Here is a 27,195-nt window from a genome sequence, read left to right as displayed (position 1 = left end):
CATTTTTCGTACCGGGTATGATTCTACCAACCAAAGAGACCGTCGGCCAGCCGCCCGAACAGGCCGGGGGCAGGCGGCGGCGCACCGGGCTGCGCGTGCGTCTGCGAGGAGCCGGTGACACCAGTGTGCCAGAGCGACTCACCCGCGTGCACGACCGCACGCAGCGGCGACATGCCCTGCGGCGCCGCGTCCTTGCGCGCGAGCGCCGACACCGGCGTGTCTACCACACTGATCGGGCGGCCAAAGAGCGGCGTGTTCTTGGCCTCTGTGCCGCCCCTGGCCCCGACGCGGGCCGGCGCGGGGGTCGCCGGCGCAGGCGCAGCGCGCTCCGTGCTCGGCAGGAGCGGCGCGTCGAGGCCCTTGACGAGACTCAGCTGGTGCAGCGCGTCGTCCTCCCAGCGCACGCCGACGATGCACGTATTCGCAAAAAGCTCACCGCCGCGGCGCACGGCGAGCAGCGCCTGGTACGGCGCATTGTACGTCAGGCGCGCCACGGCTGGCGTCGCGCCCGGCGGCGGCGGCTTGCCGTCGGTCGTCTCGAGCGCCGTCTTGCCGTGGTCCAGCGGGACCTCTTCCGCATGGTGCAGGCCGCCGATCGCGGCAAACTGCTCGACGATGCGCGTATACAAGTAGCCCGGGAAGCCATAGACGAGCACGACGCGCTGGGCGAGCGGAACCTCGGCCGTCTCTTTCTCGGCGCGCGGCGCGGCCGGCGCCGCGGATGCCGCGAGCGATGCGGCGAATGCAGGCGCCTGCGCCATGTCGCTCAGTGCGTCCTGTGGCGGCGCATCGTCGTCGTCCATCGCACTTGCGCCGTAGTCCGTGCCAAAGAAGGAGGCCGTCGGCTGGGGCTGCGGCGGCGACGTCGGCGCACGCAGCGAGATCGAGCGGTCCGCCTCTTCCTGCTTCCGCGTACCCCGCAGGCCGCCGTAGCCAAAGATGCTGCCTTCGCGCACGCCGCTCCCGGCCGGGGGCGGCGTCTGCCCGATGCGCGAATCGTCGCCACCGAGCGGCGCGTTGAAGAAGGAGGAGCTGAAGCGGTTTACAGGCGAGGCGCTCGGCAGCGTGCGTGTGCCGCCCTGTGCCTCTTTCGTGAGCGAGAGAGAGGTGTCTGCGTCGCGCGCAGGGGGCGACGACGTCGACTCGATCGGGCGGCTTGCCGAGGCGCTCGGCTGGGTACTACTGCGCATCTTGCTCAGGTATCCAGGCAGGTAGTCGACCGGCGCCTGTCCCGGCTGCATCAGCGGCTGCTGGGCGCCGCCCATCGGCTGCTGTGTATTCGGTGCCGGCGAGAATCCGGCGTGGTGCGGCTGCGCATGCGCCTGGTGCTGCGGCGTGCCAAACGCATTCGTCTGCTGTCCCCACGGGGCGTTCTGCTGCGTCTTTCCTTGCGCGCTCTGGGGCGTAAGGCCGAGGGGGTTGGGCGTGCCGCTAGGGCCAGCATTCAGAAATCCCTGCTGGCCGTGCGCCGGCGTCGCGGGCGCCGCGCCAAAAGACGTATTGCCAAAGTTCATCGATCCCGGCGTGCCGAACGGAGCTGCACTGCTCTTCTGGGCCCACGGCGAGCCCGCCTGTGCCTGCTGCGGCGCCGAAAACATCACGAGGAGACAGCGAGCGGCGGAGCGCATATTTCCAAACCCATGCGCACGTGAGCAGACCAACACAGGCGCGTCCCCAGCAACGGGGTATCTTGCTTGGCACCCCTAGTACCCGGCATGGAGAACTACCAAAAGATTGAAAAGGTCGGCGAGGGTATGTTGAGATCTTCTTACGCAGGAACATACGGCGTCGTGTACAAGGCGCGCGACCTTACGCCCGGTGCCAATGGCCGGATTGTCGCTCTGAAGAAAATCCGTCTCGAGGCCGAGGACGAGGGCGTGCCCTCGACGGCCATCCGCGAGATTAGCCTGCTGAAGGAGCTGCGTGACGAGAACATTGTGCGGTATGTGGTGCGACTAATCCAGCCTCTTTGAGATCATCCACCAAGAGTCGCGCCTGTACCTCGTGTTCGAGTTCCTGGACCTGGACCTGAAGAAGTACATGGACAATGTCTCGAGCCAGCCCGAGGGTCTTGGACCTGAGATTGTTATGGTACGTGCACGAGCTGATGTAGAAATTCACATACCAGCTCGTCCGTGGCATCTGCTTCTGCCATGCCCACCGCATTTTGCACCGCGACCTCAAGCCGCAGAACCTGCTGATTGACAAGGAGGGCAACCTGAAGCTCGCCGACTTTGGCCTGGCGCGTGCCTTTGGTATTCCTCTGCGCACCTATACGCACGAAGTCGTCACGCTCTGGTACCGCGCGCCTGAGGTCCTGCTGGGCTCGCGCCACTACAATACGGCGATCGACATGTGGTCGGTGGGCTGCATCTTTGCCGAGATGGCGATGCGTACGCCCCTCTTCCCTGGCGACTCGGAAATTGATGAGATCTTCCGCATTTTCCGGTACGTGCCTCGACTCACACAGCACGCTCGGCACGCCCAACGACGAGACTTGGCCCGGCGTCAAGTCGCTGCCGGACTACAAGACCTCCTTCCCGCAGTGGAGCGGCGTCCCGCTCAAGAAGGCTGTGCCTGCGCTCGACGACAATGGCCTGGACCTATTGCGCCAGATGCTCGTCTACGACCCTGCGAGCCGGATAAGCGGTATGTCTCCCAACTGACCCCAGCCAAGCGCTCGCTGAACCACCCCTACTTTGCTGCAGTGACCGACAACTAAGCTGCAAGGCTTGTACACTGTTGAGAAGGCCCTATTCTTCCCATGCTGCCTTTCCACACTGCACTCATTTCCTCTAGGCGGCGGCTTCGTAGCACGGATTGCACAGCTATGACACACTTTGTACAACGGTGTTTCTGACACCCCGGATACCGCTATAGGCATGGGTATGATCATATCACTGGGGGTTTTACACATTGTGCCAGAAGAGATTGCGCAGACTGTCCCACTTGTCAGAAAGCACGTAGAGGTCTGGCGGTTAGCGGTGCATACGTACAGTCCATGCTGTTCACCAGACCACCGTTGAGGTTCTGGCGGCGGTTCGTGAAGAGCCACATAACCCAGCCCCACGTGAGCGCGGCAAAGATCTGGTGAGAGGTGTTGTCCACAGGGATAACCTTATTCGAGGGGTAATTCGAAGGCACATCTGCGCGAGGGAGGAGCGAGGCAATGCACCGGCCCACACAGTAGAGGACAATCTGCGTCAGTGGTCAAATACGCACCTGCTCGTTGACCGGAGTGCGCTCGCCGAACATGTACCAACCGCCGATGAGGCCCGCAATGAACGAATCGTTCGGGTTTTGCTTGCCATTATGGAAGAGATCACGCAGGACGATCATCACGGTCTTGTACAGCGCGACGTACATACCCAGACGCGAGGCGTGCTGGCGCGTCGCCGTCAAGATCTTGCGGAACTTCTCACGCGGGGTGCCGCTGCCGAACAAAAACACCATGACCAGCGCATGGGGGAAACGGATCTTGGCACCGTACACGATACCGTTCCTCGCACCCTTCAGGATCGAAAGCACTTCATGATGCGCCGGGTCCAGGACAAACCGAGTCAAAGCTGCCTTGAGATCTGCCATGGCGTCGTCGATGCAGCGGCTCTTCGAAAGCGGAGAATACGGCGATTGCAGGCCGGCGACTGGCGCTTACTTAATTCGGCGGCCCGGAAGCCGCGCTGCCGGCTAGTGTTGCTCTTCCACGTGGTAAGATCGCCGTGCGTGCCAGTCGCTCACGTGTTGCTTACCAAACAAAATCGCGCCAATCTACGCGTCGGCTTTTGCAGCGCGTCAATTGCAGGGGGGCGTCTGGCACGCAGCACCAGGCTGAGTGGGCATGTGGGGTGCAGGAAAATGGCACTGGGCCATTTGATGTCCGAAGAAGACTTGCATGGGGCAGGTGCATCCCATTTCTGTCAAGGCGACTCCGCTTCACTTCTCTCTCAACGCTCCCGCCGTCTTTCGCTCAGGTCTCGTCCGCGATGGAGAAGCGCCAGCGTGTGCACGTCCGGCGTGCGGACTCTGCTAACTGCCGTACCAAGGACCTCTATGTTGCGCCTTCGGCAGGATCCCAGGTGGCTGCCGGCAATATGACCCTGCAGTGGAACCCCAAGTGCTTTTCGAGTGGCAAGGTCGATGTCTACCTCTATGCGCAGCAGCAACAGTCGGCTGCGCTCCCTGTGCACGCCTGGCTGGGCCTTCCGGCATCGCAAGGCTCGTACACTGTCCAACTCCTCCCGCAGTGGTGGAACGCTACGGAAAGCGTTCAGGCGAACTTGCAATTCGTTCCCTCTGGCTCCCAGGCGTGGGAGACTCCTTACCCACTTAGCAGCAGCTTCAACATCACAAACCCGTCTGGAAAAGCGAGCCAAGGCCAGAGCATTGGCTCGCAGTACGTCACCGACCTCGACCCCTCTGCCGGCCAGATCTCGCACGGTGGCCTGGCGGCCGCCATCGTCGTCCCGGCGGTCGTCGTGCTCGGCCTGCTGGTTGCGACCTTCCTTTGGCTGCGCAAGCGTGCGCACAAGCGTGAGGAGGAGCGAAGGGAGAACTCGATGCGCTACTCACAGTACGCTGGCACGCATTCGGGCGGCGAAATGACGCAGGCCGCCTCGAGCGTGCCGCCGATGAGCGTGTACAACATGAACCACTACAATATGGACGAGCCGGCATTCCTGCCGGAGCACGCGCAGCAGCACCAGGGCCACACCCCGTCGCCGCTCATCGAGTCGAACTACAACTTGGCGCCGGTCGCCAAGGAGCACGACGACTCAATCGACGACACGCAGTCCGGCCCCTCGAACGGCGAGATGGAGGCGACCGTCGACGAGGAGTCGGAGCCGGAGCAGCGGGTCGTTCCACGCTCGCGCAGCTCGACGCGTCTGCACTACGCCGGCCTTCCCCGTGGTCCTGCTCGCCGCTCGATGCTCGAGCCCGACTTTTGGTTTGAAAACACCCATGACTCGCCGGACATGGACTCGATCCCGTCGACCCGCGAAGAGGCCGAGAAGCAGCGGCAGTCGCGCTCGCGCCGGCCTCCCTCGCAGCGCCTCAGCGTGCGCGACGTCGGCCCCCGGCCCCGCTCGCGCAGCCGGCGCCGCACGATCGAGCTCGAGGAGGCGCCGGAGCCTGCTCCCCTTGCTGCGCTTGCGCCGGCCATCCAGCGCACCGTGCCGCCGACTATGCTGCAGCACGCGACGCAGGGCCCGCCGCGCGAGCCGTTCACGTTTGTCGACGACTCGAACCAGCGCCGCGTGTCCTCCAACGTGCTCGGCACCCACACCCGCGACGAGAAGGTGTCCGCCTACCTCTCCCAGCTCCCTTCGTTTGACGAGTCGCCCGGCTCGGAACTGTACGTCCCTCCGGTGTCGGAAGGGCGCATGAGCCGCCGGCAGTCGGCGGCCGCTCCGTCGGTGCGTACCGCCCGCAGCCGCCCCGTGTCGATGGAAGGCACCATGTTCCATGACGCGTTTGACGACGACGCGTAAATTACTCCCTTTGATACCCACCCGGTCCCGCTCTTTTGGTTGATAGTCTCGTAGGAACTGCCGTGCAGTCTAGAAGAATGCCCCTTCCCTCCACAATGACCCAGGATGCCAACGTGGGAAGCGTGCGCGCGGTGCTGTTTGACGTAGGTCGCGCGGCTGACGCAGATGGATGGCCTGCTGATTGACAGCGAGCGCGTACGTTTCGTGTTTAACCCAGATCTATACGGATGTCGTCAACGATATCCTGCGTCCCTACGGCAAGGAGCAGACCTGGGAGATCAAGTCGCAGCTTATGGGCAAGCCCGAGCGTGATGCTACGCGTGCGTAGTGAGGCTCACACAGTGACGCTCCTTAGTGCGCTGTGGCCTGTGCGCGATGGAGACAAGGAGGACGAGGCGCAGGGCTTTAGCACCGAGTGCCCCTTTACCATCGACTCGTTCCTCGAGCGCCGCAATGCCGACTTGCTTCCCGCGTTCCAGCACGTTGCGCCGATGCCTGGTGCTGAGAAGCTGATTGCGCACCTCGCGAAGCACAACGTCCCCATCTCGGTTGCGACCGGAAGCAAGCGCCGCAACTGTATGTCGTGCGACTGACGCAGTCGAAATCAAGTCGAATGCGAACCCGAACCTCTTCACGCCGTTTGGCAAGCGTGCCGTGTGCGGCGACGACCCCCAGGTCGTGGGCCGCGGCAAGCCGCACCCCGACATCTTTCTCGTCGCGGCGCACACCGGCCTGGGCCTGCAGGACAGCGAAGAGGGCCGTGCATGGCTTGCTGGCATCCGTCCCCCCGGTGCCGAGCACGACGGCAAGCTCCTCGGGCACGAGAGTGAGGTGCTTGTCTTTGAGGATGCGCTGCCTGGCGTCCAGGCGGGTCTTGCCGCTGGCATGAAGGGTACGTGCTCGCTCTACTAACCTACAGTCGTCTGGGTCCCCGATCCCAACGTAGGTCTGCATGGGTATCTGACACACAGCTGCGCCAAGTCGCCGACAAAGGCCCGCCGGTTGGCGCGCACCAGGAGCTCGACACGCTCGAGGCGTTCCGTCCGGAGCTCTGGGGCCTGCCTCCCTACGAGGCGTAGTTACGCAGCGCGCAACTCGGCCTCGGCCTCGGTCTTGTTTTCCGTCGGGAGCTCGTCGACAAAGTCTGGCTGCGACGGAGCCATTGTAGCATGTTGTAGGTACGACGGCACCTCGAGCTCGTCCTGGCCCGGATCTTCTTCGCTTCGGTCAGCAGGGATACGTACAGTGCCTCGAGTTCCGCCTCGAGTTCCGTTTCGTCGATATCGTCCGGCACGCCGTACGAGCGCGACATGGTCTCTTGGATCGCACTCGACTGCTCCAACAAGTCCTCCATGTCGTCCTGGATCTGCTCAATCTTGTCGATGTTGAGATTACCATAGGTCCGGCGCATCTCTTTGTTGGCCACCTGCATGGCGTCGACGGTGGCCATCGTATTCCGCAGATTTTCGGTCGTCATCATGCTCTGCTCCATATTGAAGGATTGTTGCGTGAGCTGCTCGATCTGCGCCTCGTACATGCGCTTCTGCTTCAGGACGCGCAGCGCACGCTGCTGCACGGCCGACTTGCCAGGCCCGTCGCGCATGCGCTTCATCTGGTCGCGGTAGCGCCCGAGCTCGGCGTCCAGCCGGCTGATCTTGACCTGCGTCGCATCTGCGCGCTCATCGGTGCTGGAAATCGCCTGTTGCAAGTCCGGCTTGGGCTTGTTCTGCGACAGGCCCAGCAGGCGGTACATGATGGGAGGCGCGTGCGCGGCACGAGGATTTATGCATCAATCCCATACGGCGTCGTGCCACCACCAAGCCACACCATGTCCTGGGGCGGGTTCAAGAAGTCGATTAACCGCGCGGGCACGCAGCTCATGCAAAAGACGGGGCAGTTGGAGCGCTCCGAAGACTCGCGCTTCAAGGAGGAGGAGCTCAAGTACCGCGAGTTTGAGAAGCACGCCTCGGCGCTGCTCAAGTGCTCGCGGGACTATCTCGATGCGATTCGCTGTATGTCTGTCGAACTAACCCAGTGCTGGCGGCGTCGCAGGCGCGTATCGGTGACACGATCGAGGGCTTTTACTCGGACTCGTCCGAGACGGCAATGGTCGCGAGCACCTACAAGCGCTCGGTCGAGGAGCTGGATGCACGGACAGCGAAGGAGCTCGACGTGCCCTACCGTGCGACGGTGCTCGACCCGATCAGCAAGCTCTCGAGCTACTTCCCCGAGGTGAACAAGCTGATCGAGAAGCGCAACCGCAAGCTGCTCGACTACGACGCGGCGCGGTCCAAGCAGAAGAAGCTCTCCGAGAAGCCGGCAGACGACCCCTCGAAACTCCCTCGGTACGTTGTCCGACTGACCCAGCGCCGACCGCGAACTGGGCGACTCCAAGCTCGTGTTCGAGGCGATCGACCAGCAGCTCATGAACGAGCTGCCTCAGCTGGTCGACATGCGCGTGCCGTACCTGGATCCGTCGCTCGAGATGATGATCCGCGCGCAGATCAAGTTTGCGCAGGAGGGCTACGAACAGCTGGGCAGTGTCCAGCGCTACTTCCCGGAGCATGTGCGCAACGAGTATGCCGAGGGGCAGCTCGATACCCAGGTCGAGGGCGTCCTACAGGAGATGCGCGCCCTCTCGATCTGCGGCGCCGGCCAATAGTGTATGTACAAGAATACCTCGTCATTCGTCCCACGCGCGGCGGCGCCTCGTCGGACCCCGCTCGCTCGGCGGACGCGGGGGGCAATTTGGGAAATTCGTGCAACTGCGGAGGTGCCTCGTGAGGAAAACTGCGCGCGGCGCTGCATCGTTCCAGATCCACGTCGATGTCTTCCACGCCCTCCTCGCCGAGCGGCGTTTCTGCCACGTCGAGCGCGGACTACTCCTCAGCCACGTCGGCCGACCTTACCAACGAGACGGCCGACGTCGACCCCAAGCTCTCTGCCGAGGAGCGCAAGCGGCAGGCGCAGGAGGTCAAAGAGGCCGGCAACCGGTGTTTTGTCCAGGGCGACTATACGCAGGCCAAGGTGCTCTACACGCAGGCCATTGCCCTCGACCCATCGGTCCCTGCGCTGTGGAGCAACCGCGCGGCGTGCGAGCTGAAGCTCGAGCAGCACGGCCTGGCCATTGAGGATGCCGGCAAGGCGATTGAGCTCGACGAGAAGTTTGCCAAGGCCTACTTCCGCCGCGCGTCTGCGCACCTCTCGATCCTGGACCCCAAGGCGGCGCTGCCGGACCTGCGCAAGGTCCTGCAGCTCGACTCGAAGAATGCGACGGTCCGCGCGCAGCTCGACGCGACGGTCAAGCTGGTGCGCCGTCTCGAGTTTGAGCGTGCGATCCGCGTCGAGGCGGGCATGCCGACGAGCTACACGATCCAGGAGCACCTCGAGAACGGCACCGGCGGCGCGGTGATCAAGCCCGACTACGACGGGCCGCTCCTGCCCACCGACGAGAGCAGCAAGACGGAGATCACGCCGGCGGTGGACAGCATGCCCTTTTTGGGCCGCATCGACGAGGCGTTCATCGAAAAGATGATTGAATACTTCAAGGAGGGCAAGCGCCTCCCGAACGGCGTCGCCTGGGCGATTGTCCTCGGCGCGCTGCGCGAGTTTGAGAAAGAGCCTGCGATGGTTTCGTACACCGTCCCCGAAGGCACCACGATCGACGTCGTGGGCGATACCCACGGCCAATTTTACGACTTCCTCCATCTCCTCTCGATGACCGGCCGGCCATCCAAGACGCACGCCGTGCTCTTCAACGGCGACTTTGTCGACCGCGGCTCCTGGTCGGTGGAGATTGCCTTGACGATCTTCGCGTACAAGTGGCTATACCCCCACACGACGCTCGTCAACCGCGGCAACCACGAAACGAGCGACATGAACAAGGTGTACGGCTTCGAGGGCGAGTGCAAGGCCAAGTTCGGCAACGACATCACCTTTAAGCTCTTCACCGAGGTGTTTGTCGCCATTCCGCTTGCCACGCTCATCACCGCGCCCAAGCAGCCGCTTCCCGCGGAAAAGCTCCCGGCGAGCGCAAGCAAGTCGCTCGCGCAGACCGCGCCCATCCTCGACAAGGAAACAGGCGTGAAGCGCTTCTTTGTCGTGCACGGCGGCCTCTTTTCGCAGGACGACGTGACACTCGACCAGATCCTCGCGATCGACCGCTTCGCAAAGAAGCAGCCCGGCCAGGAGGGCCTCATGATGGAGCTCCTCTGGAGCGACCCGCAGGCGGCCCCGGGCCGCGGCCCGAGCAAGCGCGGCGTCGGCCTCGGCTTCGGCCCCGACATTACGCGCGCGTGGTGCGAACTGAACGGTATTACTGCCGTCCTGCGCAGCCACGAAGTGCGCCAGGGCGGCTACGCGGAAGAGCACGAGGGTCTCTGCTGCACCGTCTTTTCCGCGCCGAACTACTGCGACTCGGCGGGGAACCTTGCGGCGTTCGGCCGCATCGACGACCAGGGCACGCTGTCCTGGACCACGTTTACCGCGCAGCCGCACCCCAACATCCGCCCGATGGCGTACGCGAGCGGCGCTATGGGCGGCCTGGTCGCCTAAAAAAAAAATTAAAGGACCGTGTCCTGTCTAGTGCTTTTGGCGTAGCGAGATAGCAGCGGCGTTTCGCATTTACTTTTCTACTTACTGCGCAGTACCGAGAGTAATGGCGTCGACACGGAGACGGGTATAGGGCTGCTTGTGGGTGATCACCTTGTCGTAGCCTTTGCGGCGCTTAAACTTTTCAATGCGTTCCATCGGCCCCTTGGTATGCTCGACGACGACGCAGCGCACGCTAACGACGTCCTGCGACAGCGACGCACCGACGTGTGCGAGGCCGGCCGGAACAAGCTGCGCGGCCCACGACTTGGACCACGGCAGGAAGGATTCCGGGGCGTTTTGGGCGATGTCGGTCGACTTGGTAGCGACGCGCACGGCGAGCGGCTCGACGGCGTCCTCCGCATCGCGCTGCTGCAGCAGGACAAGCGGGTTGCGACCGCCCTGTGCCTTGCGGCGGCCGAGCGCCGGGTCCTGCGCACGCAGCGTGTAGTTGCGGCTGCCGACTTCGTGGACGCGGTCGAGCTCGAGCACGTCGCCGACCTGGACGCCGCGGAGGCGCGGCAGCGTCACGAGGTCCGACTCGCTCAAGACAAGCGTGCGGCCCGTGATCGATGCCACGACATAGTGGTTCGGCTGCGTATGCAAGAGGCGCAGCGCCTTATTCACGTCTTCGACGGATTCTTGGAGCGAGCCGCGTGCGTTTTGCAGCGGCGCACCCGCAGTGCTTTGTGTGGCCTCTGTAGAGTAGAGTCGTGTGGCAGGAATCGCCGCGCGAGGCGCCACGGCGCGCCCCGCGAGTGCGCGGCACAGCGGCGTCCGCAGTGCGTTCATGCTCTTTGCCCTGGTTGGGATCGCAAGCGCGTTCTTCTTCTGGGCCATGTGGCCTCACGTGACTTTTCGTGGAGGTGCTTTGCTGGCCGCCGGAACGATCCGGCCGGCCGAATGAGGCGGGCGTGTTGTAATTCCACGACAGAAGCGTGCGCGACGATTCGTCGATTTGGCCCTCGGACCCGAGTCTGCGGCCACGGCCGTGCCCGGCCCTGCTGGCACTTCCGCGGCGCGGCCCGGCCGGGCTTCTACCCAACCTTCCCCTTTACGGCTACGGACCTCTTGTCCTTGTCTTTTACCACTGCCCCACTCAGACCGAGATACTTAGTCGCAATGCTCGCTAGGTCCTCCGGCATTGCAGTTGCTAACCTTGCCCGCACCTCTATGGTGGCCACGGTACGTACTTTCTCCCTCCCTTCTTCTGGTCCCGCGACTCGGTAGAGGGAGGTGACGGCACTGATGGGAACTGATGCTAACCTCGATCTTGTAGGCCCGCCGCAGCACTCCCGCTGTTGCTACCGCCGTCCGTAACTACGCGACCGCCAAGGCTGGTACGTTGATCAAGCGCGATCTTGCTAACCTTAGCCGCCTCGGAGGTGAGCTCGATCCTCGAGCAGCGCATCTCTGGCGTCTCTTCCGACTTTGATGTTGAGGAGACCGGCCGTGTGCTTACCATCGGTGACGGTATTGCCCACGTCTACGGTCTGCGCAACGTCATGGCCGAGGAGATGGTTGAGTTCTCCTCGGGTGTCCGCGGTATGGCCCTCAACCTGGAGGCCGACAACGTCGGTGTTACCGTCTTCGGTTCGGACGCCTTCATCAAGGAGGGTGACGTCGTGAAGCGTACCGGCCAGATTGTCGACGTTCCCGTCGGCCCTGCTCTGCTCGGCCGTGTCGTCGACGCTCTTGGTACCCCCATTGACGGCAAGGGCCCCATTGACGCTGCCGAGCAGCGCCGTGTCCAGGTCAAGGCCCCCGGCATTCTCCCCCGTCACTCGGTCAACCAGCCCATGCAGACTGGTTACAAGCCCGTCGACGCCATGGTGCCCATTGGCCGTGGTCAGCGTGAGCTGATCATTGGTGACCGTCAGACCGGTAAGACCGCTCTGGCTCTGGACACCATCCTGAACCAGAAGCGCTGGAACGATGGCCAGGACGAGTCCAAGAAGCTCTACTGTGTCTACGTCGCCGTCGGTCAGAAGCGCTCGACCGTCGCCCAGCTGGTGCAGGCCCTTGAGCAGCACGACGCTCTCAAGTACACTGTCATTGTCGCTGCCACTGCCTCGGACGCTGCTCCCCTGCAGTACCTTGCTCCCTTCACTGGTTGCTCGATCGGTGAGTGGTTCCGTGACAACGGCAAGCACGGTCTCGTTGTGTTCGACGACCTGTCGAAGCACGCCGTTGCCTACCGTCAGATGTCGCTGCTGCTCCGCCGTCCCCCCGGTCGTGAGGCGTACCCCGGTGACGTTTTCTACCTCCACTCTCGTCTGCTCGAGCGTGCCGCCAAGATGAGCGAGAAGTTCGGCTCTGGTTCGCTGACTGCCCTGCCCATCATTGAGACCCAGGGTGGTGACGTGTCGGCCTTCATTCCGACCAACGTCATTTCGATTACCGATGGTCAGATTTTCCTGGAGTCGGAGCTGTTCTTCAAGGGTATCCGTCCCGCCGTCAACGTCGGTCTCTCGGTGTCCCGTGTCGGTTCGGCCGCCCAGACCAAGATCTACAAGTCGGTCGCCGGTTCGCTCAAGCTCTACCTTGCCCAGTACCGTGAGCTGGCTGCCTTTGCCCAGTTCGGTTCGGACCTTGACGCCTCGACCCGCTACACCCTCAACCGTGGTGCCCGCCTGACCGAGCTCCTGAAGCAGGGTCAGTACCAGCCCATGGCCACCGAGATCCAGGTCCCCATCCTGTACGCCGGTGTCAACGGTCTCCTGGACGACATCCCGGTCAACAAGATCGTTGACTGGGAGGCCGCCTACCGCGACGAGCTCCAGAACCAGCAGGAGCTCCTCGCCGAGATCGGCAAGGGTGTCATGACCAAGGAGATTGAGGAGAACATCAAGAACTCGATCAAGGCCAGCGTCTCGTCCTTCCAGGGCAACTAAGAAGATCGTCGGCAAATTGCTGTACCAGCAAGCATAACACTCTTGTAGTGTATGCTGCACCCGAGTGAACACATAGTGACCGCTTGCTGCTGTAGAGTGCCGTCTATCTATTGTCTCGCTACCACGCGTTCTCCCGCCGCCGTCCCTCGCTGGTTGCGGGCCGCGGGCTGGTTTGGCCGTTGCCTCCATTGGCCGTCGATTTCGGCCGAATCCGCCTTCTGCCCGCGGCACGAGACGCGAAGCGCGCGTGTTGGGCTCGTTGGCACTCGGCGCTGTTTGACGCTCGCCACTGGTGGACCGCGCGCAGAGATCATGGATGTTGATCTGATTCAAGTGGTGAACCGGCTGCAGGAGACCTTTACGGCCATCGGCGGCCATAGCGTCGACCTGCCGCAATGCGTCGTGGTCGGCTCGCAGTCGTCGGGCAAGTCGAGCGTGTTGGAAACGTACGTGACTGAAAACGACTGACCGCAGGATTGTCGGCCGCGACTTTCTTCCCCGTGGTAGCGGTATCGTGACCCGCCGCCCGCTCGTGCTGCAGCTCATCCACCTGCCCGCCCCTGCGGACGGCACGCGCTCGATGCAGCCGGAAGAGTACGGCGAGTTTCTGCACCTCGACCGGCGCTTTACCGACTTTGCCTCGATCCGCAACGAGATTGAGAACGAGACCTTCCGTGTCGCCGGCCAGAACAAGGGCATCTCGAAGCAGCCCATCCACCTGAAGATTTACAGCCCAAACGTCATCAACCTGACACTCGTGGATCTGCCGGGTCTCACCAAGATTCCGGTCGGCGACCAGCCGTCGGACATTGAGCGCCAGATCCGCTCGCTCGTCACGGACTATATCTCGAAGCCGAACTGCATCATCATGGCTGTCTCGCCGGCGAACGTCGACCTCGCCAACTCGGATAGCCTGAAGCTCGCGCGCAGCGTCGATCCCCAGGGCCGCCGCACGATCGGTGTGCTTACCAAGCTGGATCTGATGGACAATGGCACGAATGCACTGGATATCCTGACCGGGCGCATGTACCCCCTCAAGCTCGGCTTCATCGGCGTGGTGAACCGCTCGCAGCAGGACATTAACAGCAACGTGCCGCTGGACGAGGCACGGCGCTCCGAGGAAGAGTTCTTCCGGTCGCACCTTGCCTACCGCAATATCGCACACCGCTGCGGCACCAAGTACCTCGCCAAGACGCTGAACCAGGTGCTCATGGGACACATCCGCGACCGTCTGCCCGACATGAAGGCGCGCCTGAACACGCTCATGGGCCAGGCGCAGCAGGAGCTCGCGTCGTTTGGCGACGTCGCGTTTATGGGCGACCAGCACCGTGGCACGCTCATTCTCAAGCACATGACGCAGTTTGCGCGCGACTTTGTGGCGTCGATCGACGGTACCTCGTTCGACATCTCGACCAAGGAGCTGTGCGGCGGCGCGCGGGTCTACTACATCTTCCAGGACGTCTTTGGTCAAGCGCTCACCTCGATCAACCCCATTCAGAACCTCACGGTGCAGGATATCCGCACGGCGATCCGCAACTCAACCGGCCCGCGCCCCAGCCTGTTTGTGCCGGAAGCTGCGTTTGAGCTGCTGATCAAGCCGCAAATCAAGCTGCTCGAGCCGCCGAGCTTGCGGTGTGTCGAGCTGGTGTACGAGGAGCTGATGAAGATCTGCCACAACTGCACCAGCACCGAGCTGCAGCGCTTCCCCCGCCTGCACGCCCAGCTGATCGAGGTGGTGTCGGATCTGCTGCGTGAGCGCCTCGGGCCCACGTCGGAATACGTGCAGAGCTTGATCGATATCCAGGCCGCGTACATCAACACGAACCACCCCACGTTTGTGCAGGACTCGGCGTCGATTGCGACGCGCATGCGCGAGTCGCAGCAGCGCAAGTCGCTCACCGCCGCGCCGAAGCAACAGCACCAGCAGCAGCAGCACCAGCAGGAGCTGTCGCTGGACTCGGACGTGAGCGGCGCGGCGTCAGAGGACGAGATGGACGACCAAAAGAACAGCCGGAGCCTCACGGTGAACGGAACCACGCACAAGGAGCAGCCCAAGCACCGCAACGCCCCGACCCAGGGCCAGCCGCGGCCGGCGGAGCAGCCGGTGGGCGACATGGGCCCCAACGGCCAGCGCGACTCGTTCCTGAACTACTTCTTCGGCGGGCCGTCGAGCCTGCCGATCCACGAGCCGAGCGGCAGCGTGTCGGGCCTGTCGATGCACTCGCGTCTCAACGACAACAAGCCGAACCTCATGGCCGGCCGCGGCGGCCTCGAGGGCAGCAGCGCCGCGTTCGACATGAAGAGCCTCGACCGGTACCTCGAGGCGGAGCAGGTGCCGGACGACGAGTACGCGCTCTCGGAGCGCGAGGCGGTCGAGGTGAACCTCATCCGCCAGCTCATCACGTCCTACTTCAACATCGTCCGCCAGTCGATCCAGGACCTGGTGCCCAAGGCGGTGATGCACCTCCTGGTCAACTTCTCGCGCGACACGGTGCAGAACAGGCTGGTGATCAACCTGTACAAGGAGTCCATGTTTGAGCAGCTCCTCCACGAGGACGAGGCACTGACCAAGGAGCGCAAGCGTGTCCAGGCCCTGCTCGACGCCTACAAGGAAGGCTTTAACGTCTTGTCTGATATCACATTCAAACCTACGAGCTCATAGAGGGTATAGTGGCCAAACACGCCGCCGCTACGCACGCGACTTTTTCCGCTGCGAGCGCATGGCCTTTTTGAACTTGTGCGAGGACGCAGAGCCGGCAACCACGTCGCCATCGCGCGCGCCGCCTTTGCTCTGGGCGCGTGCGAGGGTCGAGGGGCGCTTGGAGCGCTGCTGCAGCACATCGTACGCGCCACTGCCGCGGCGCGCATCGCGCGCGCTGCCACGCAGCAAATCGCCAAACTCTTCCTCGACACCGCCGCCAATGCGGTCGCCTTTGGCCGAGAGGCCGAGGCCACCGAGCGCAACGTCCTGCTCGTCGCGGCGACGGCGCTTTGCGTCCTTCTTCGACATGGAAAGACGCTTGTAGTTGTCCTCTTCGAACTCTTCCATCCGCTTGAGCGCACGCGCACGCGACGAGCCCGCCGTGCCAAGCGCACCGCCACTGCCGACACCGGCCGTGGTCGTCTCGTAGGGGTTCGCCGACATGCCGGCGGACAGATCGGCAAGGAGCGCAGCATTGCGCGACGGCTGCCGCTCGCGGTTGCGGTCCTTGCGCGAAGGGCGTGCGTCAGGGTCGAAGAGGACCGGCGCGACCTTCGGGGGGCGATACGCGCCGCTCTCTTCCTCCTCGTCCTCGGCCGCCTGGGGCTTGGCCGAGGCGAGTGCCGCGGGGTTCGGGCGGAAGGCCAGCGGGTCGATTTCCTCCTCGCCCTCGGCCGCGGCCGGCGCCTGCTCGGCGGTCGACGCGGCACGCATCAGCTTTTCGATTTGGTACTTGATGCGCGTCTCCATCGGGCGCATCTTTTCAAGCATGAGACGCAGCGATACGAGGCCGCGGACATACGCCTCGCCCGCTGCATCGCCCAGCGACTTGCCAGAGGCGCGGTGGGCACAGAGGAGCGCCATGTGGTGCATGTAGGCGAGCAGTGCATCGACCTTGACGGTGAGCAGCGAAAGACCGTCGGGAAATTCGAGGTCGTTATCTTCAGAAGCCTTCTGGAGCTTCTCTATCTGGGGCACGACATCCTTTACGCTCTTCTCGAGCCCCTTGCCCAGCTCGGCAAACGCGCCACGCTGCTGCTCCACGAGACTCATCGTGGCCTAAAAAAAAGTACACGTGACATCTACGGTCTCGCACGGGCGCTAGTAGACGAGGTAGGCGATGTTGAGCAGGGGAAAGCCGATCATGAGGCCCACCCAGAAAATCAGGTTGCCCAGCGAGCGATTGTTTTTGATCAGTGGGGTCTGAGCAAGGAGGATCAAGGGGTATTGTGACATCTGAGCAAAGAACAGATAGCCACGTAGTTTTCCGCTGACAATGATCATCACGAGTTCGTGCAGCACCGAGCTCAGGAAAAAGGTCACGAGCGATGCCGTGTGCTTCGAGAGGCCCCAGTTGAAGATCATCGACACATAGACATGCTGCAGGAGGAAGTGATGAACGGGCTGGGTGAGCGCAGGTACGTACGCGATTCCACTTGCGCGCAAACTCGTCCATCGACGCCGAGTTCCACCAGTCCTGGTAGAATTCGCGGTCGGCAAAGCGCGTGAGCTCCGCAAAGCCGTTGCACACACACTCAAACATCAGGTAAAAGATAAGCAGGTACTGTGTGAGCAGGGACACGTACGCATAGCATCATGGGCATCGCGAGACGCACAAACACCTCGAGCAGGTTCGTGACGGGCGTGAGCGTGACGGGCATGATCCAGTTGACCATGATCACGTACACGACGAGGAACGTGCCAAAGGTCGCGAGGATGCGCTCCAGCACGTACAGCGGCCGCACGCGCTCGGTGCGGGGGTACTGCAGCTGGTACACGAGCGTCGGCACCAGCTGAAAGTCCCAAAAATTGGCCACCGTCACGTTGGCCGGCCACATTGGGCCGAGGTCCTGGATCCCGTCGGGCTCGGCGTAGAGTTTCTCGCGCTGGTGCCCAATCTGCATCGCCAGATCGCGCACCGTCGCGTCTGGGTGCCACGCAAACGGATGGGGATCGCGCAAGTCGCAGTCCTCCAGCTTCACCTCCTCCTTCTTGGGGTGGTCCGACAGCGTGTCCGAGTCCAGCGCGCCGACCAGCCGGCGGTGCTCCGGCATGGGCGACATTGCGCGGGGTAGGTAGGAGTGCAGTTTCGGCAGCACGGCCTGGGCACGCACCATGGAGCTGCTCGCCTGCATTGTGCGCGAGGCCCACACCCCGAATGGGTCCTCGGTCGGCGTATTGTCGTCGAGCACGGCGGCCAACGTGGCCGTGGGCCGCACCCCGGTCGCAGCCACGGCCCGTTTCCAGGCCTGGTCGATGTCGCATTGGTACAGCTCTGTAAGCTTCTTGTCGAGCTCTTTTTCAAGGCGCGTCATCTTGATAAAAGTGTCCGACATGATGCCGTTCACCGACAAGTAGCTGTGCACCTTCATGATCATCACGAGCGAGTGCAGCACAAAGAAGCCAGACTGGACCCAGGGCCATTCGCTGTGTGAGACGGAATACGTACCGCACTTGGATCCACTCAATTACGCCATAGAGCAGTCCGACGTACCACAGGAGCTGCAGCGCATAGATTCCGCCCGCGTACGGCAGGCGGAAGCGGTGGAGCACCTTGATAAAAGCGACGCTCAGGAACGTAGAAAGGACGAGCACGCCGTCGCTCACCGCCAGGATACCAGCGTCGCGGCTCATGAGTGTCGCAAATGTCATGCTGAGCACCTGCCCCGTCGACTGAAACGAGGCCATGAACGCATTCAGCACCAGCAGCGCCGTAAAGATCCAGAACAATATATAGAAGCCACGGAACCTGTGTCAGTCTCACGACGTACGGATCCTGCGCCGAGCTCGTATTCGTCCTGTCCAGCAGCGAGAGGCGAGGAACGTGCGTCACCTTGCGCAGCATCTTTTTGCCTTGCCGTCCGACGCGCGCCAAGGGCGACTTGCGGCTCTTCTCGCTCGGCACGTCGCGCACGGGCAGGCTATGACCTGTCGCGGGCTCTCTTGCGTGACCCTCTGCATCGGTAGCCCGGATCTCGGGCAGCGGTGTGTGCTCGCGCGTCGCTTTAGGCGCGACAATCCGCGGCGCTCCACGCTCTTCCATCGTGGGGATGACGTGCACGGGCGACGCAGCACGTGCCACTTTGCGATCGTTGTTGGCATGGCGAGCGCACGGAGCCAAGGCGCGCAGCGCGGGCTGACGCTGGACGTGGTCCAAGCGGTGGTCGGCGAGTTTGGGTTCATTCTTGCGCTGATCTTTGGCGGGTGCTGCTCGAATGCGTGGGCGCTCGAGCTGACCACGAAGCAGCTCCCTGCGTCAGGAACGCTGCTGACGCTCGTGCAGTTCATTGCCACTGCGTTCGTCGCGCTCCTCGGCCAGCTCGAGTGGCGGCGTGTGTATGGCATGGAGATGCTTGTGATCAAGAAGCCGGGCGTGCCGCTGCGGCGATGGCTCGTACAGGTCCTGCTGTACTTTACGACGAGTCTGCTGAACAACACGGCGTTTGCCTATAGCATCCCCATGTCGGTCCACATTGTGTTTCGCAGCGGGGGGATGGTCGTCAACATGCTGCTTGGATACCTGATCGACAAGAAGCGGTACGCACCGCTGCAGGTGCTCAGCGTCGCACTCGTCACGGCCGGCGTCGTGGTCGCGACGCTCTCGGCCTCGCATCCTTCGCACGCCTCGCACGCGTCGGCAGAAGACTACGGCTTTGGCGTGCTCCTGCTCAGCCTCGCGCTCCTCTCGTCCGGGATCATGGGCATCTTTCAGGAGCGCACCTATGCGATCTACGGGCGCGAGCACTGGCACGAGGCGCTGCTCTACTCGCACCTCTTTTCCTTGCCGCTCTTTTTGCTGCACACGCGCAGCCTGTCGGAGCAGGTGCGCGCGGCGAATGCGACGCGGCCACAGTGGATCGGCCTGCAGGCGTGGGGCATGCACATTCCGTCGTACTATGTCGTGCTCGCGCTCAACGTCCTCACGCAGCTATTGTGTGTCAACGGAGTGAACCGGCTCACGTCGCGCGTCACGAGCCTCAGCGTGTCGCTCGTGCTGGTCGTGCGCAAGGCCGCGAGTCTGGTCGTCTCGGTCGTGCTCCTGAACGGGCACACCGGCAATGTAGCACTATGGGGCGGCGCGGCAGCCGTCATGATCGGTACCGTTGGGTATACATACGGCGGGCTGCAGCGACCCCCCAAAATCCGCGCCAAGGCGCAGTAATTATGTACATCGAGTCTCGGTAGCATGTGTGTTGTCCTTGGCCACCGCCTCGACAGTCGCCATCGCGGCCTGGCGCAGGGGCGTCGCTGGCACGCCGGTGCGCGCATAGGCGAGGTGCGACACGCCGCGGCCTTCGTCCAGGCCGCGGCGGTCGCTTGCGAGGTCGTCAAAGGACACACGGTCCGCACGGCCCTGCTCGAGCTTGTACCACTGCTCGCCGTCACGCACATACGCACAGTCCCCTTGGCGGCTCGCGAGGAGCACCGCACAGAGCGTGTACGCATATTCCTGCGTCTCGGAGGCCGCCGCATCGAGCTCGCGCACAAGCGCCGCACGCGTCGTGAGCATCGCGTCGTGCAGCTCGCCGAGGCGTACATCGAGCGTCTGCACTTCGGAGTGCAGCGCGTGCTGCACATCGCCCATCCAGTCGGCCAGCTCGGCGTACTGGTCGCCGGCCGCGCGCACCTTGGCACAGGTCGTGAGCAGCTCGTGCACGGGCTTGCCCATCGGCGCCACGAGGCGCGCGCGCTGCTGCGCGAGCGCGAGCTTCTCGTCGTCCCACGTCTGCAGCTGCTGCCAGCGGGGGTCGTTATCGATGCGCCCGCCACGGCGCGTGTGCCACAGGAAAGCGTCGAGCGAGATGGACTCTTCGATGCGGAACGGCGGCAAGGCAGCCTCCGCCTGATGCTGCACATTGAGGAGGAGCACGTCGGCGGGGCGCGTGATCAGCAGCGAGTCCATCTCGCTGCTCGCCATGAGCTTGGAAAAGAGACACGCGCGCACAAACGTGTCCGTTTCGCTGTGCACGAGCGTGATGGTGGCCGTGGGCTGCGCCTCGCCGGGCGTCGCACCGTCCTCGGGCGCGGCGAGCGCCGTCGTGGCATACGACTGGAACAGGCCGCGGTCGTGGTCCGCTTGCTCGGCACGCGCGGCGACAGTGGCGGTGCGCGACGAGCACACAATGGTCTCGACCGCAATGAGCATCGCCTCCAGATACGCGTGCACGAGCGACTCGAGAAAGACCTCGAGCAGCACATGCATCTCGGCGTTGCGGCTCGCCTGCAGCATATAGTCGCGGGGCACTACGTCGACGATATCGCCAAGGACGAGCGCCGCACGCGACGTGTGCTGCATTACGGTAAAGAGCGTCTGCACACGCTGCACAAGCACGACACTGGGGTAGGCCTGCACCGGGATCGCCGTTTCGTTCGGCGTGCGCGCGGCATGCGCGCCGGCCCAGTAGCTGCTTACCGACGTGACATGCTCTGGCAGGGGAAAGCCGAGGAACGCGTCGCGTGCCGAGGGGATCGCATACAGCGCCTCGAGCACGAGCGCCACGGCGGTATACACCGGAACCGACGGAACGAGCGCCACCGGGCTGCGTCAGCGGAAAAAAAGTACGTACCCGCCCTCTGTGCGCAGGCGGTCCAGCGCTTTGTGCTCGTCCGCAAACTTGGCATCGCGCTGCGTCTCGGACTGCACACTCTCGGCCAGGACGCGCATCAGCTGCTCGTCTTCCGACATGTTTGTATCGCGCTGCGGAGGCGGCGCGATCGAGGCGGCCATCGCTTTCTGCAGCTCCGCATCCTCGTCGTCGGGATTCACGTACGCCGGGGAGGCGGGCGGGCCCTGCGGCGCGTCTGCCGGCGCCGGGAGGGCCGGCGGCTGCGGCGTTTCGCCGTCCAGCAGGCGGTTCATCGCCCGATCCATATCGCCGCCCGTTTCCTGTGTGAGTCGCGCGACGTACCCGCAAGGCCGCGGCGGCCTGCTCGGGCGTGCACCCAAGGATCCCTTGGAGCTCCCTGGGTTAGTAGCGCGACGTACTGCACTTGGCGCTCCATCGTGCCTGAGTGGAGGCGTCAGGTGGAGGAGGCTCCGGCGCCGAGACGTGCCGGAGGGAGAGGGTGCTGGCGGCGCTACGTTTGTGCACGCGCAGGCCGCCTGCGCGCCGATCTGCGCGCTGGTCCGCCCCACTTGTCTGGACTCTTTTTGATGTATACACATTCTATGCATTGGGCTCCAAAGCGAGTGAGGCGCTGGGTCAGTAAGTCGACGTACGTTTGAATCTGGGCGGCGGGCAGCGTGTCGAGCTGCAGGGCCTCGGCGAGCACAGGCAACTCCATCGGCGCGTCCTGCATGCGCTGCGACTGCTCCTGCAGCGTGCCAAAGTCGCGCACGATCATCGCCTTGATGCGCAGGCGGTACAGGTTGACGAGCGTGTCCCACGACTGCGAGAGTTCCTGGTCGTCGTAGAACGGCAGCATGCTCGGCGTGAGGGAGGAGTCAATGTACAGCGACAGCGCGTCGTTTGCGGCGAGGTCCGAGACGAACGTGCCAAAGAACGGTACGTGGATATGGCCATCCGCGTGCGACGCCAGCGCGCCGAGCATGGCTTGGCGCAGCTGCGTAAACTGGTCGCGGGGCGACGTGAAGCGGCGGAGCGCGTCAAACACGCGCATCTCCCACGCGCCCACGCCGCGCCACGACGCCTGGAGGCGCGCGACCCACGGCGACTGCAGGCCAAAGAGGATCTGGCACAGCGTTGCGTAGTTGCCCAGCAGGTAGCAGTCCCATGCGATGCGGATCCACTTGGAGAGCATCGCGACACGTTCCGTCGGCTCCTTGGTCATCACGACGTGGCTCGCAACCCACGCACAGGCGCGGTTGAAGCGCGCAATGAGGATGTGCGTTGCGCCACGCTTGTCGACCGGCGGGACGAGCTGCTCATGCGAGCTGCCCACAGCGGTGATGCGCCACGTCACGTACTCTTGGTACTCGCGCTGCCACTGCTCCTGCTGCACGGTGTGGTGGTCCCAGCTCAAATCGGTCAGCTCCGACCAGTGGACGAGATTAAAGAGCTGCTTTTCGATGGTCGTGAGCTGCCGTGCGATCGTGCTGGAACGCTGCGAGAGGAGGAGCGTGCCTTGCTCGGACCAGCCCGTCGGCGCAGCGGCCGGCGCAGCGCGAGGACCGCGGTCCGCGGCGAGCATCGAGTAGCGTTGGGCGTCCTTCCACGAGGCGTTTGCATGCGCGGGGATCCACTGGATCGGGCCGTCCCTTGGGCGCTGCACCTCGCTGCCGGCCGGGCGTCCTTCGAGCATGTCCTCGAGGCGCTGCAGCGCGGCGTCGGGGTCGACCGACGCGGTGTCGCTCAGCGCGTCGCTCGGCATGTCGGGCTCCGCGGGGGGCTCGTACTTGCGGAAGGAGAAGCGCTCGAGGCTCTCGGCCTCGGCGTCGCGCGGCGCGACCAGCTCCTCGGTACTCTCGCCGAGGCGCAGCTTGCGCCTTAGGCCGAGGTTCGAGCGGCGGCCCATGCGGAACACCGACTCGGCCTTGCCGCGGGGGCTCTCCCACTGGCTCTGCGTCGAGGGGCGGCGCGCGTGGCCGTGGGGACTGCCGCTGCCAGACAGCGTGCGCTGGTGGCCCGTCGCAGTGCTCGCCGAGGCGATCGACACGTTCGACGGGCCGCGCGTGTGCGCGCCGCGCCCCGAGCCCTCCTTGCGCGAGCGCAGCGCGGGCGAGTTGGTCGGCGAGTCCTCCGCGCGCTTCTCGCGGCCAAAGAGCTTGGTAATCGAGCGCACCTTGCGCAGGCTCGGCGACGAGCGCGACGAGCGCAGCGCAGGCACATCGGGCGTGTGCATGTCGAGCTCGTTGAGCGCTTCTTGGGGCACACGGTCCTGCACCAGGAGCCAGAGCGCCACCGCGCCTTCGCGCACCTCGGCGTCCGTGCCGCTCACGGGCCAGTGCGCGGAGCGCTGCGCCTGCGAGTTGACAAACTGCACGAGGCGGCTGACAAGCAGCTCGTCGTCGGCGAAGTCCTCGTCGTAGTACTGCTTGACCCAGTGCCCGAGCGCATGCTCGGTGCTCCTGAGCACACGCACGGCCGTCGCACGCACCGGTGCGCGCTCCAGCTTGCGCACCGCCCACTCGAAGCGCGAAAAGAGCAGGTCCTGCAGGCGGATCGCATTAAAGTAGGTGCGGTACGCCAGCAGCACATCCTCCATCAGGCCCGGCGAGGAGCCGGTCGTCATCTCGGCGACCAGCCGGCGCGGCGTCGCGGCCAGCACCACGTGCCGGTTCGCAGGGAAGAGATCGTGGTTGCGCGCACGCACCGTGATCGGCATCACGGCGGTCGCGGCGTCGGCGGCGTGCAGGGGAACGAGCTCGTGGGCGTCGCGCGCCGTCTTGGACGCCATGTCGTACACGCACTCCTCGCCTTCCACAGGGCGCAGCGCCGAATTAAAGACGGCAAGGGGGAGCGCGTGCGTGCACACGTCCGGCGCGACCTGCGTCGTGTTGCTGCTGCCCACGACGGCCGTCACATTGTCGTCGCTGCCGGGCGTCGCGGGCGTGCCGGCCTCGAGGAACCAGTCATCGTACGTCCACGCGACCGCCGTCTCGGGCGAGGCGGACGCGGTGCAGGGGTCGTCGTACAGGAGGATGTGGGGGCCAAGCATCCCTTCGGAACGTGCGACACTCAGCGTCGCCGACACGGGCGGCTCGGTGGCGCCGAGCGCGTCGCCCGACACGTTGGCAGGCGCGCCGAGCGCACTGGCCGATGCGCCCGCCCCCCCGCCGGACACGTCTGCGGCCCGGACACGCTCGTCGGTCGGCGTGACCAAGTCGCGCGCCGGCACCGGCGGCGCACCGACCTCGGGGCCAAGGCTGTTCAGGCTCGTAACGTGCAGCGGCGGCATCGCGACTCCGGCATGAGCGCGCCGCTCGCTCTCCAGCAGCGCCTTTTCGTCAATGTCGACCGTGCGCGGCCAGTTGGCCTCGGACGCAAAGCTGGGACGCAGCGACGTGTCCATGCCATAGGGGTAGCCACGGCGCGCGTCGTTCAGCATCTCGTCCTCTGATGCGGGCACAATGCTCGGCTGCGATACATCCGCCGCGTCCGACACATCGCCCTTGGCGGCGATCGGCGTCGAGGCACGGGGGGGTTCGGGCTCGTCGCGCGCACGCTCCTGGTCGATCGCGGCCTGCTGCATGCGCGCGTACTCTTGGAGGGCCTGCTGCGCACGCGCATTCTCCTGGATCGCCATGCGCTCGGCCTCGGACGAGTGGGGGTCCTTGGCCGAGGGGCGGTCCAGGGACTGCGCCTGGAGCGACTGCACCAGCTGCGTCGGGGGCTGCATAGGCTGGAGCTGCTGAACGAGCGTCGGCTGGGTCTTGGGAGCCTGCGTCGGCTGCGTCGTATTAGAGGGCTGCACCGAAGGAGAGCGATCGAGAGAGGTTTGGGGGGCTTGCGCAGACGCATAGGTCTGGGGATATGTCTGGGACGCCTGCGTGTATTGAGAGGGCGCTTGCGCATAGGCCTGGGACGGGGGGCTCTGGGCATAAGCCTGGGACGGGGGGCTCTGGGCATAGGCCTGGGACGGGGGAACCTGGGCGTAGGTCTGAGACTGGGGAGCCTTGACATCAGCCTGGGCCTGAGGACTCTGTGCATAGGCCTGGGGACTCTGTGCATAGGCCTGGGGACTCTGTGCATAGGCCTGAGGGCTCTGTGCATAAGCCTGAGGGCTCTGTGCATAGGCCTGAGGGCTCTGTGCATAGCTCTGCTGGACCTGCTGAGCCTGCATCAGTTGAGCCTGCTGAGCCTGCTGAGCCTGCAGCTGCTGGGCCTGCGACACCTGCGACTGCGCGAGCCTGTCTTGCGCCTGCTGAGTGTACTGGGCCTGGCGTGCCGCATATTGCATTTGGGCCTGCTGAGGCGACAGAGGCTGTGTGTACTGTCCCTGGTGCGGAGACTGCGTGTACTGCGCTTGCTGAGGCGACGCTCCCTGCGTGTACTGTGCCTGCTGGGATGCCGGCGCCTGGCTGTACTGCGTCTGCGTCAACTGGTTCTGCTGGGGCGAGGTAGGCTGGGGCGGCACATACTGCCTGTACTGCGGCGCAGCCTGCCCCCCTCCGTACCGGTTCTGCGCAACCTCGGCCTGCATCGGCGACCTGGGCCCCGGCTGGTGCTGCGGCGAGGCCTGCATGCGGGAGTGGATGCCCGGCGAGGTCTGGTTGAGCTGCAGCGATGCAATGTCGACCGAGGGCGACTGCGACTGTGCATGTGCATCGAACGAGGTCTGCACCGGCGTTTGCGGTGCCTCGCCACTCGTGTTCCTATGCTGCGGCGGCAGACGCATGCCCAGACCCGGGGCGCGCGACTCGGAAAAGAACTGGGTGTCGCCGAGGTTCGACGACGCCGACGACGGAAAAGCGCCGCCGCCGGACTGCACAATACCTAGTCCCGCATTCGCCTGCCCCTGCGCAAAGAGGCGCGCGCGCGAGTTGTCGCCATCGCCAATGCGGGGTGACGAGGTGTCGTGGCTTGGCATCGGCTCCACGTCGGGCTGTGGGGACCGGAAGAGGCGCAGGGAGCGCTTGCTTTTTAGCCGGCGTGGGCTTTTCGGTGCCGCGGCCTGGTCATTCGCATCTGGCCGCTGTGCCTTAGCACTCAGCTGCTCAATCGAACGCGACTTGCGAAGGAACATCCTCGCTCGCCGGACGTTGGACGGAGAGAACCGCCCGGGCAAGGGACGCACCTCCACTCTTCCGCCCCGATGCGTCCTGGCCAGGCGCAGACGCATGCGAAGGCGCATACGCAGCGTCATCGCGCGAAGCAAGTAGGCAAGGATGCCAGGATCGTGTCCCATATAGTCGAGGGAGAGAGTACGGGTACCCAGCGCCGCGCCGTGTTCCGGCCGGTGCTTACCTCGCCGTACGTCGTGCATGGGTAGGTCCTTTTTCTGACGCAGGCCGCGGCTTGCCAAGGCCGATGCGGAGATGCTTCTGCATACGCTCGTCGAGGGCCTTGCTGAAGAGCGCACAGGGACCACGGTCGGCCTGAATGCGGCGACGCGCGCGCTCGAAGAGCGCATCGATGCGGCCCGCACAGACGCCGCGGAACCCCCCCTGCCCCGCATCCTCTTTGTGTGCGAAGGGGATGTCGAGAACACTGCGCTCACGGCGCACCTTCCTATGCTAGTTGCGAGCTACAATGCCGTGGTGCGGCCCTCTGCGCCGCTCCTCCTTGTTCCCCTCGCTCCCGGCGCCGAGCTCTTGCTCTCGACCGCGCTCGATGTGCGCCGTGCGTCGGTCGTGCTGCTGTCCACCGCGTTTCCGAGCCTGGAGCGCCTGCTGCAGCGTGCCGCGTCCGCGTTTGGCCCCGAGTATGTCGCGAGCGGATTCCGCGTGAAATGGCTCGATACGACCGCGGCGCTGGCGCCGCCGCGCATCAAGCACGTCGTGTCCAGCACGCCCGCCAACCTCAACGAGGCCAAAGCACAAAAAAAGGCGTCGCGCAAAGCACACCAGGAAAAGAAGCGCGTGCAGAGGAGCCGTGGTTCATAATCATTTATACCATGT

The 27,195-nt window shown here is 64.4% G+C and overlaps 17 protein-coding genes across 17 annotated transcripts; 9 read left to right on the top strand and 8 right to left on the bottom strand.

The window, feature by feature from the left end:
- Positions 1 to 23: 23 nt before the first annotated feature.
- Positions 24 to 1,598, bottom strand: MJAP1_004283 (uncharacterized protein; the record flags this gene model as incomplete). Its single annotated transcript, XM_060268200.1, has 1 exon — positions 24 to 1,598. The coding sequence occupies one exon, from the start codon at positions 1,596 to 1,598 to the stop codon at positions 24 to 26; it is 1,575 nt and encodes a 524-aa protein (XP_060124183.1).
- Positions 1,599 to 1,715: 117 nt separating this feature from the next.
- Positions 1,716 to 2,722, top strand: CDC28_2 (cyclin-dependent kinase; the record flags this gene model as incomplete). The annotated part of the gene is made up of 6 exons (XM_060268199.1): positions 1,716 to 1,752; positions 1,777 to 1,942; positions 1,965 to 2,091; positions 2,114 to 2,448; positions 2,471 to 2,649; positions 2,673 to 2,722. The coding sequence occupies 6 exons, from the start codon at positions 1,716 to 1,718 to the stop codon at positions 2,720 to 2,722; spliced, it is 894 nt and encodes a 297-aa protein (XP_060124182.1).
- A 187-nt stretch (positions 2,723 to 2,909) lies between these two features.
- On the bottom strand, positions 2,910 to 3,585 carry MJAP1_004281 (uncharacterized protein; the record flags this gene model as incomplete). Its single annotated transcript, XM_060268198.1, has 3 exons — positions 2,910 to 2,971; positions 2,997 to 3,198; positions 3,223 to 3,585. 3 exons carry the CDS (start codon positions 3,583 to 3,585, stop codon positions 2,910 to 2,912), a joined length of 627 nt encoding a protein of 208 aa, XP_060124181.1.
- A 398-nt stretch (positions 3,586 to 3,983) lies between these two features.
- On the top strand, positions 3,984 to 5,489 carry MJAP1_004280 (uncharacterized protein; the record flags this gene model as incomplete). Its single annotated transcript, XM_060268197.1, has 1 exon — positions 3,984 to 5,489. One exon carries the CDS (start codon positions 3,984 to 3,986, stop codon positions 5,487 to 5,489), a length of 1,506 nt encoding a protein of 501 aa, XP_060124180.1.
- A 95-nt stretch (positions 5,490 to 5,584) lies between these two features.
- MJAP1_004279 (pseudouridine 5'-phosphatase) lies at positions 5,585 to 6,401 on the top strand (the record flags this gene model as incomplete). Its single annotated transcript, XM_060268196.1, has 5 exons — positions 5,585 to 5,632; positions 5,655 to 5,684; positions 5,707 to 5,809; positions 5,832 to 6,065; positions 6,088 to 6,401. 5 exons carry the CDS (start codon positions 5,585 to 5,587, stop codon positions 6,399 to 6,401), a joined length of 729 nt encoding a protein of 242 aa, XP_060124179.1.
- A 167-nt stretch (positions 6,402 to 6,568) lies between these two features.
- VPS60 (Vacuolar protein-sorting-associated protein 60) lies at positions 6,569 to 7,242 on the bottom strand (the record flags this gene model as incomplete). Its single annotated transcript, XM_060268195.1, has 2 exons — positions 6,569 to 6,710; positions 6,734 to 7,242. 2 exons carry the CDS (start codon positions 7,240 to 7,242, stop codon positions 6,569 to 6,571), a joined length of 651 nt encoding a protein of 216 aa, XP_060124178.1.
- Positions 7,243 to 7,317: 75 nt separating this feature from the next.
- Positions 7,318 to 8,151, top strand: hob3 (BAR adaptor protein Hob3; the record flags this gene model as incomplete). The annotated part of the gene is made up of 3 exons (XM_060268194.1): positions 7,318 to 7,501; positions 7,525 to 7,834; positions 7,857 to 8,151. 3 exons carry the CDS (start codon positions 7,318 to 7,320, stop codon positions 8,149 to 8,151), a joined length of 789 nt encoding a protein of 262 aa, XP_060124177.1.
- A 164-nt stretch (positions 8,152 to 8,315) lies between these two features.
- Positions 8,316 to 10,043, top strand: PPT1 (protein-serine/threonine phosphatase; the record flags this gene model as incomplete). The annotated part of the gene is made up of 1 exon (XM_060268193.1): positions 8,316 to 10,043. The coding sequence occupies one exon, from the start codon at positions 8,316 to 8,318 to the stop codon at positions 10,041 to 10,043; it is 1,728 nt and encodes a 575-aa protein (XP_060124176.1).
- Positions 10,044 to 10,124: 81 nt separating this feature from the next.
- MJAP1_004275 (uncharacterized protein) lies at positions 10,125 to 10,871 on the bottom strand (the record flags this gene model as incomplete). Its single annotated transcript, XM_060268192.1, has 1 exon — positions 10,125 to 10,871. The coding sequence occupies one exon, from the start codon at positions 10,869 to 10,871 to the stop codon at positions 10,125 to 10,127; it is 747 nt and encodes a 248-aa protein (XP_060124175.1).
- Positions 10,872 to 11,201: 330 nt separating this feature from the next.
- Positions 11,202 to 12,973, top strand: ATP1 (Alpha subunit of the F1 sector of mitochondrial F1F0 ATP synthase; the record flags this gene model as incomplete). Its single annotated transcript, XM_060268191.1, has 3 exons — positions 11,202 to 11,264; positions 11,359 to 11,419; positions 11,454 to 12,973. The coding sequence occupies 3 exons, from the start codon at positions 11,202 to 11,204 to the stop codon at positions 12,971 to 12,973; spliced, it is 1,644 nt and encodes a 547-aa protein (XP_060124174.1).
- A 312-nt stretch (positions 12,974 to 13,285) lies between these two features.
- Positions 13,286 to 15,635, top strand: DNM1 (dynamin GTPase; the record flags this gene model as incomplete). Its single annotated transcript, XM_060268190.1, has 2 exons — positions 13,286 to 13,419; positions 13,448 to 15,635. 2 exons carry the CDS (start codon positions 13,286 to 13,288, stop codon positions 15,633 to 15,635), a joined length of 2,322 nt encoding a protein of 773 aa, XP_060124173.1.
- Positions 15,636 to 15,662: 27 nt separating this feature from the next.
- On the bottom strand, positions 15,663 to 16,727 carry MJAP1_004272 (uncharacterized protein; the record flags this gene model as incomplete). Its single annotated transcript, XM_060268189.1, has 1 exon — positions 15,663 to 16,727. The coding sequence occupies one exon, from the start codon at positions 16,725 to 16,727 to the stop codon at positions 15,663 to 15,665; it is 1,065 nt and encodes a 354-aa protein (XP_060124172.1).
- Positions 16,728 to 16,775: 48 nt separating this feature from the next.
- ARE2 (sterol O-acyltransferase) lies at positions 16,776 to 18,717 on the bottom strand (the record flags this gene model as incomplete). The annotated part of the gene is made up of 5 exons (XM_060268188.1): positions 16,776 to 17,078; positions 17,101 to 17,238; positions 17,261 to 18,101; positions 18,124 to 18,423; positions 18,446 to 18,717. The coding sequence occupies 5 exons, from the start codon at positions 18,715 to 18,717 to the stop codon at positions 16,776 to 16,778; spliced, it is 1,854 nt and encodes a 617-aa protein (XP_060124171.1).
- Positions 18,718 to 18,774: 57 nt separating this feature from the next.
- Positions 18,775 to 19,836, top strand: YEA4 (golgi uridine diphosphate-N- acetylglucosamine transporter; the record flags this gene model as incomplete). The annotated part of the gene is made up of 1 exon (XM_060268187.1): positions 18,775 to 19,836. One exon carries the CDS (start codon positions 18,775 to 18,777, stop codon positions 19,834 to 19,836), a length of 1,062 nt encoding a protein of 353 aa, XP_060124170.1.
- MJAP1_004269 (uncharacterized protein) lies at positions 19,837 to 21,677 on the bottom strand (the record flags this gene model as incomplete). The annotated part of the gene is made up of 4 exons (XM_060268186.1): positions 19,837 to 21,214; positions 21,242 to 21,561; positions 21,584 to 21,638; positions 21,661 to 21,677. 4 exons carry the CDS (start codon positions 21,675 to 21,677, stop codon positions 19,837 to 19,839), a joined length of 1,770 nt encoding a protein of 589 aa, XP_060124169.1.
- Positions 21,678 to 21,841: 164 nt separating this feature from the next.
- On the bottom strand, positions 21,842 to 26,321 carry LTE1 (Guanine nucleotide exchange factor lte1; the record flags this gene model as incomplete). The annotated part of the gene is made up of 2 exons (XM_060268185.1): positions 21,842 to 21,872; positions 21,895 to 26,321. 2 exons carry the CDS (start codon positions 26,319 to 26,321, stop codon positions 21,842 to 21,844), a joined length of 4,458 nt encoding a protein of 1,485 aa, XP_060124168.1.
- Positions 26,322 to 26,390: 69 nt separating this feature from the next.
- Positions 26,391 to 27,180, top strand: POP3 (ribonuclease P; the record flags this gene model as incomplete). The annotated part of the gene is made up of 2 exons (XM_060268184.1): positions 26,391 to 26,563; positions 26,586 to 27,180. The coding sequence occupies 2 exons, from the start codon at positions 26,391 to 26,393 to the stop codon at positions 27,178 to 27,180; spliced, it is 768 nt and encodes a 255-aa protein (XP_060124167.1).
- Positions 27,181 to 27,195: the final 15 nt, after the last annotated feature.

The sequence above is a fragment of the Malassezia japonica genome, chromosome 9, assembly GCF_029542785.1.
Source record: "Malassezia japonica chromosome 9, complete sequence".
NCBI classification, from domain to species: Eukaryota; Fungi; Basidiomycota; class Malasseziomycetes; order Malasseziales; family Malasseziaceae; genus Malassezia; species Malassezia japonica.
This window is presented reverse-complemented; position numbering and strand designations above follow the sequence as displayed.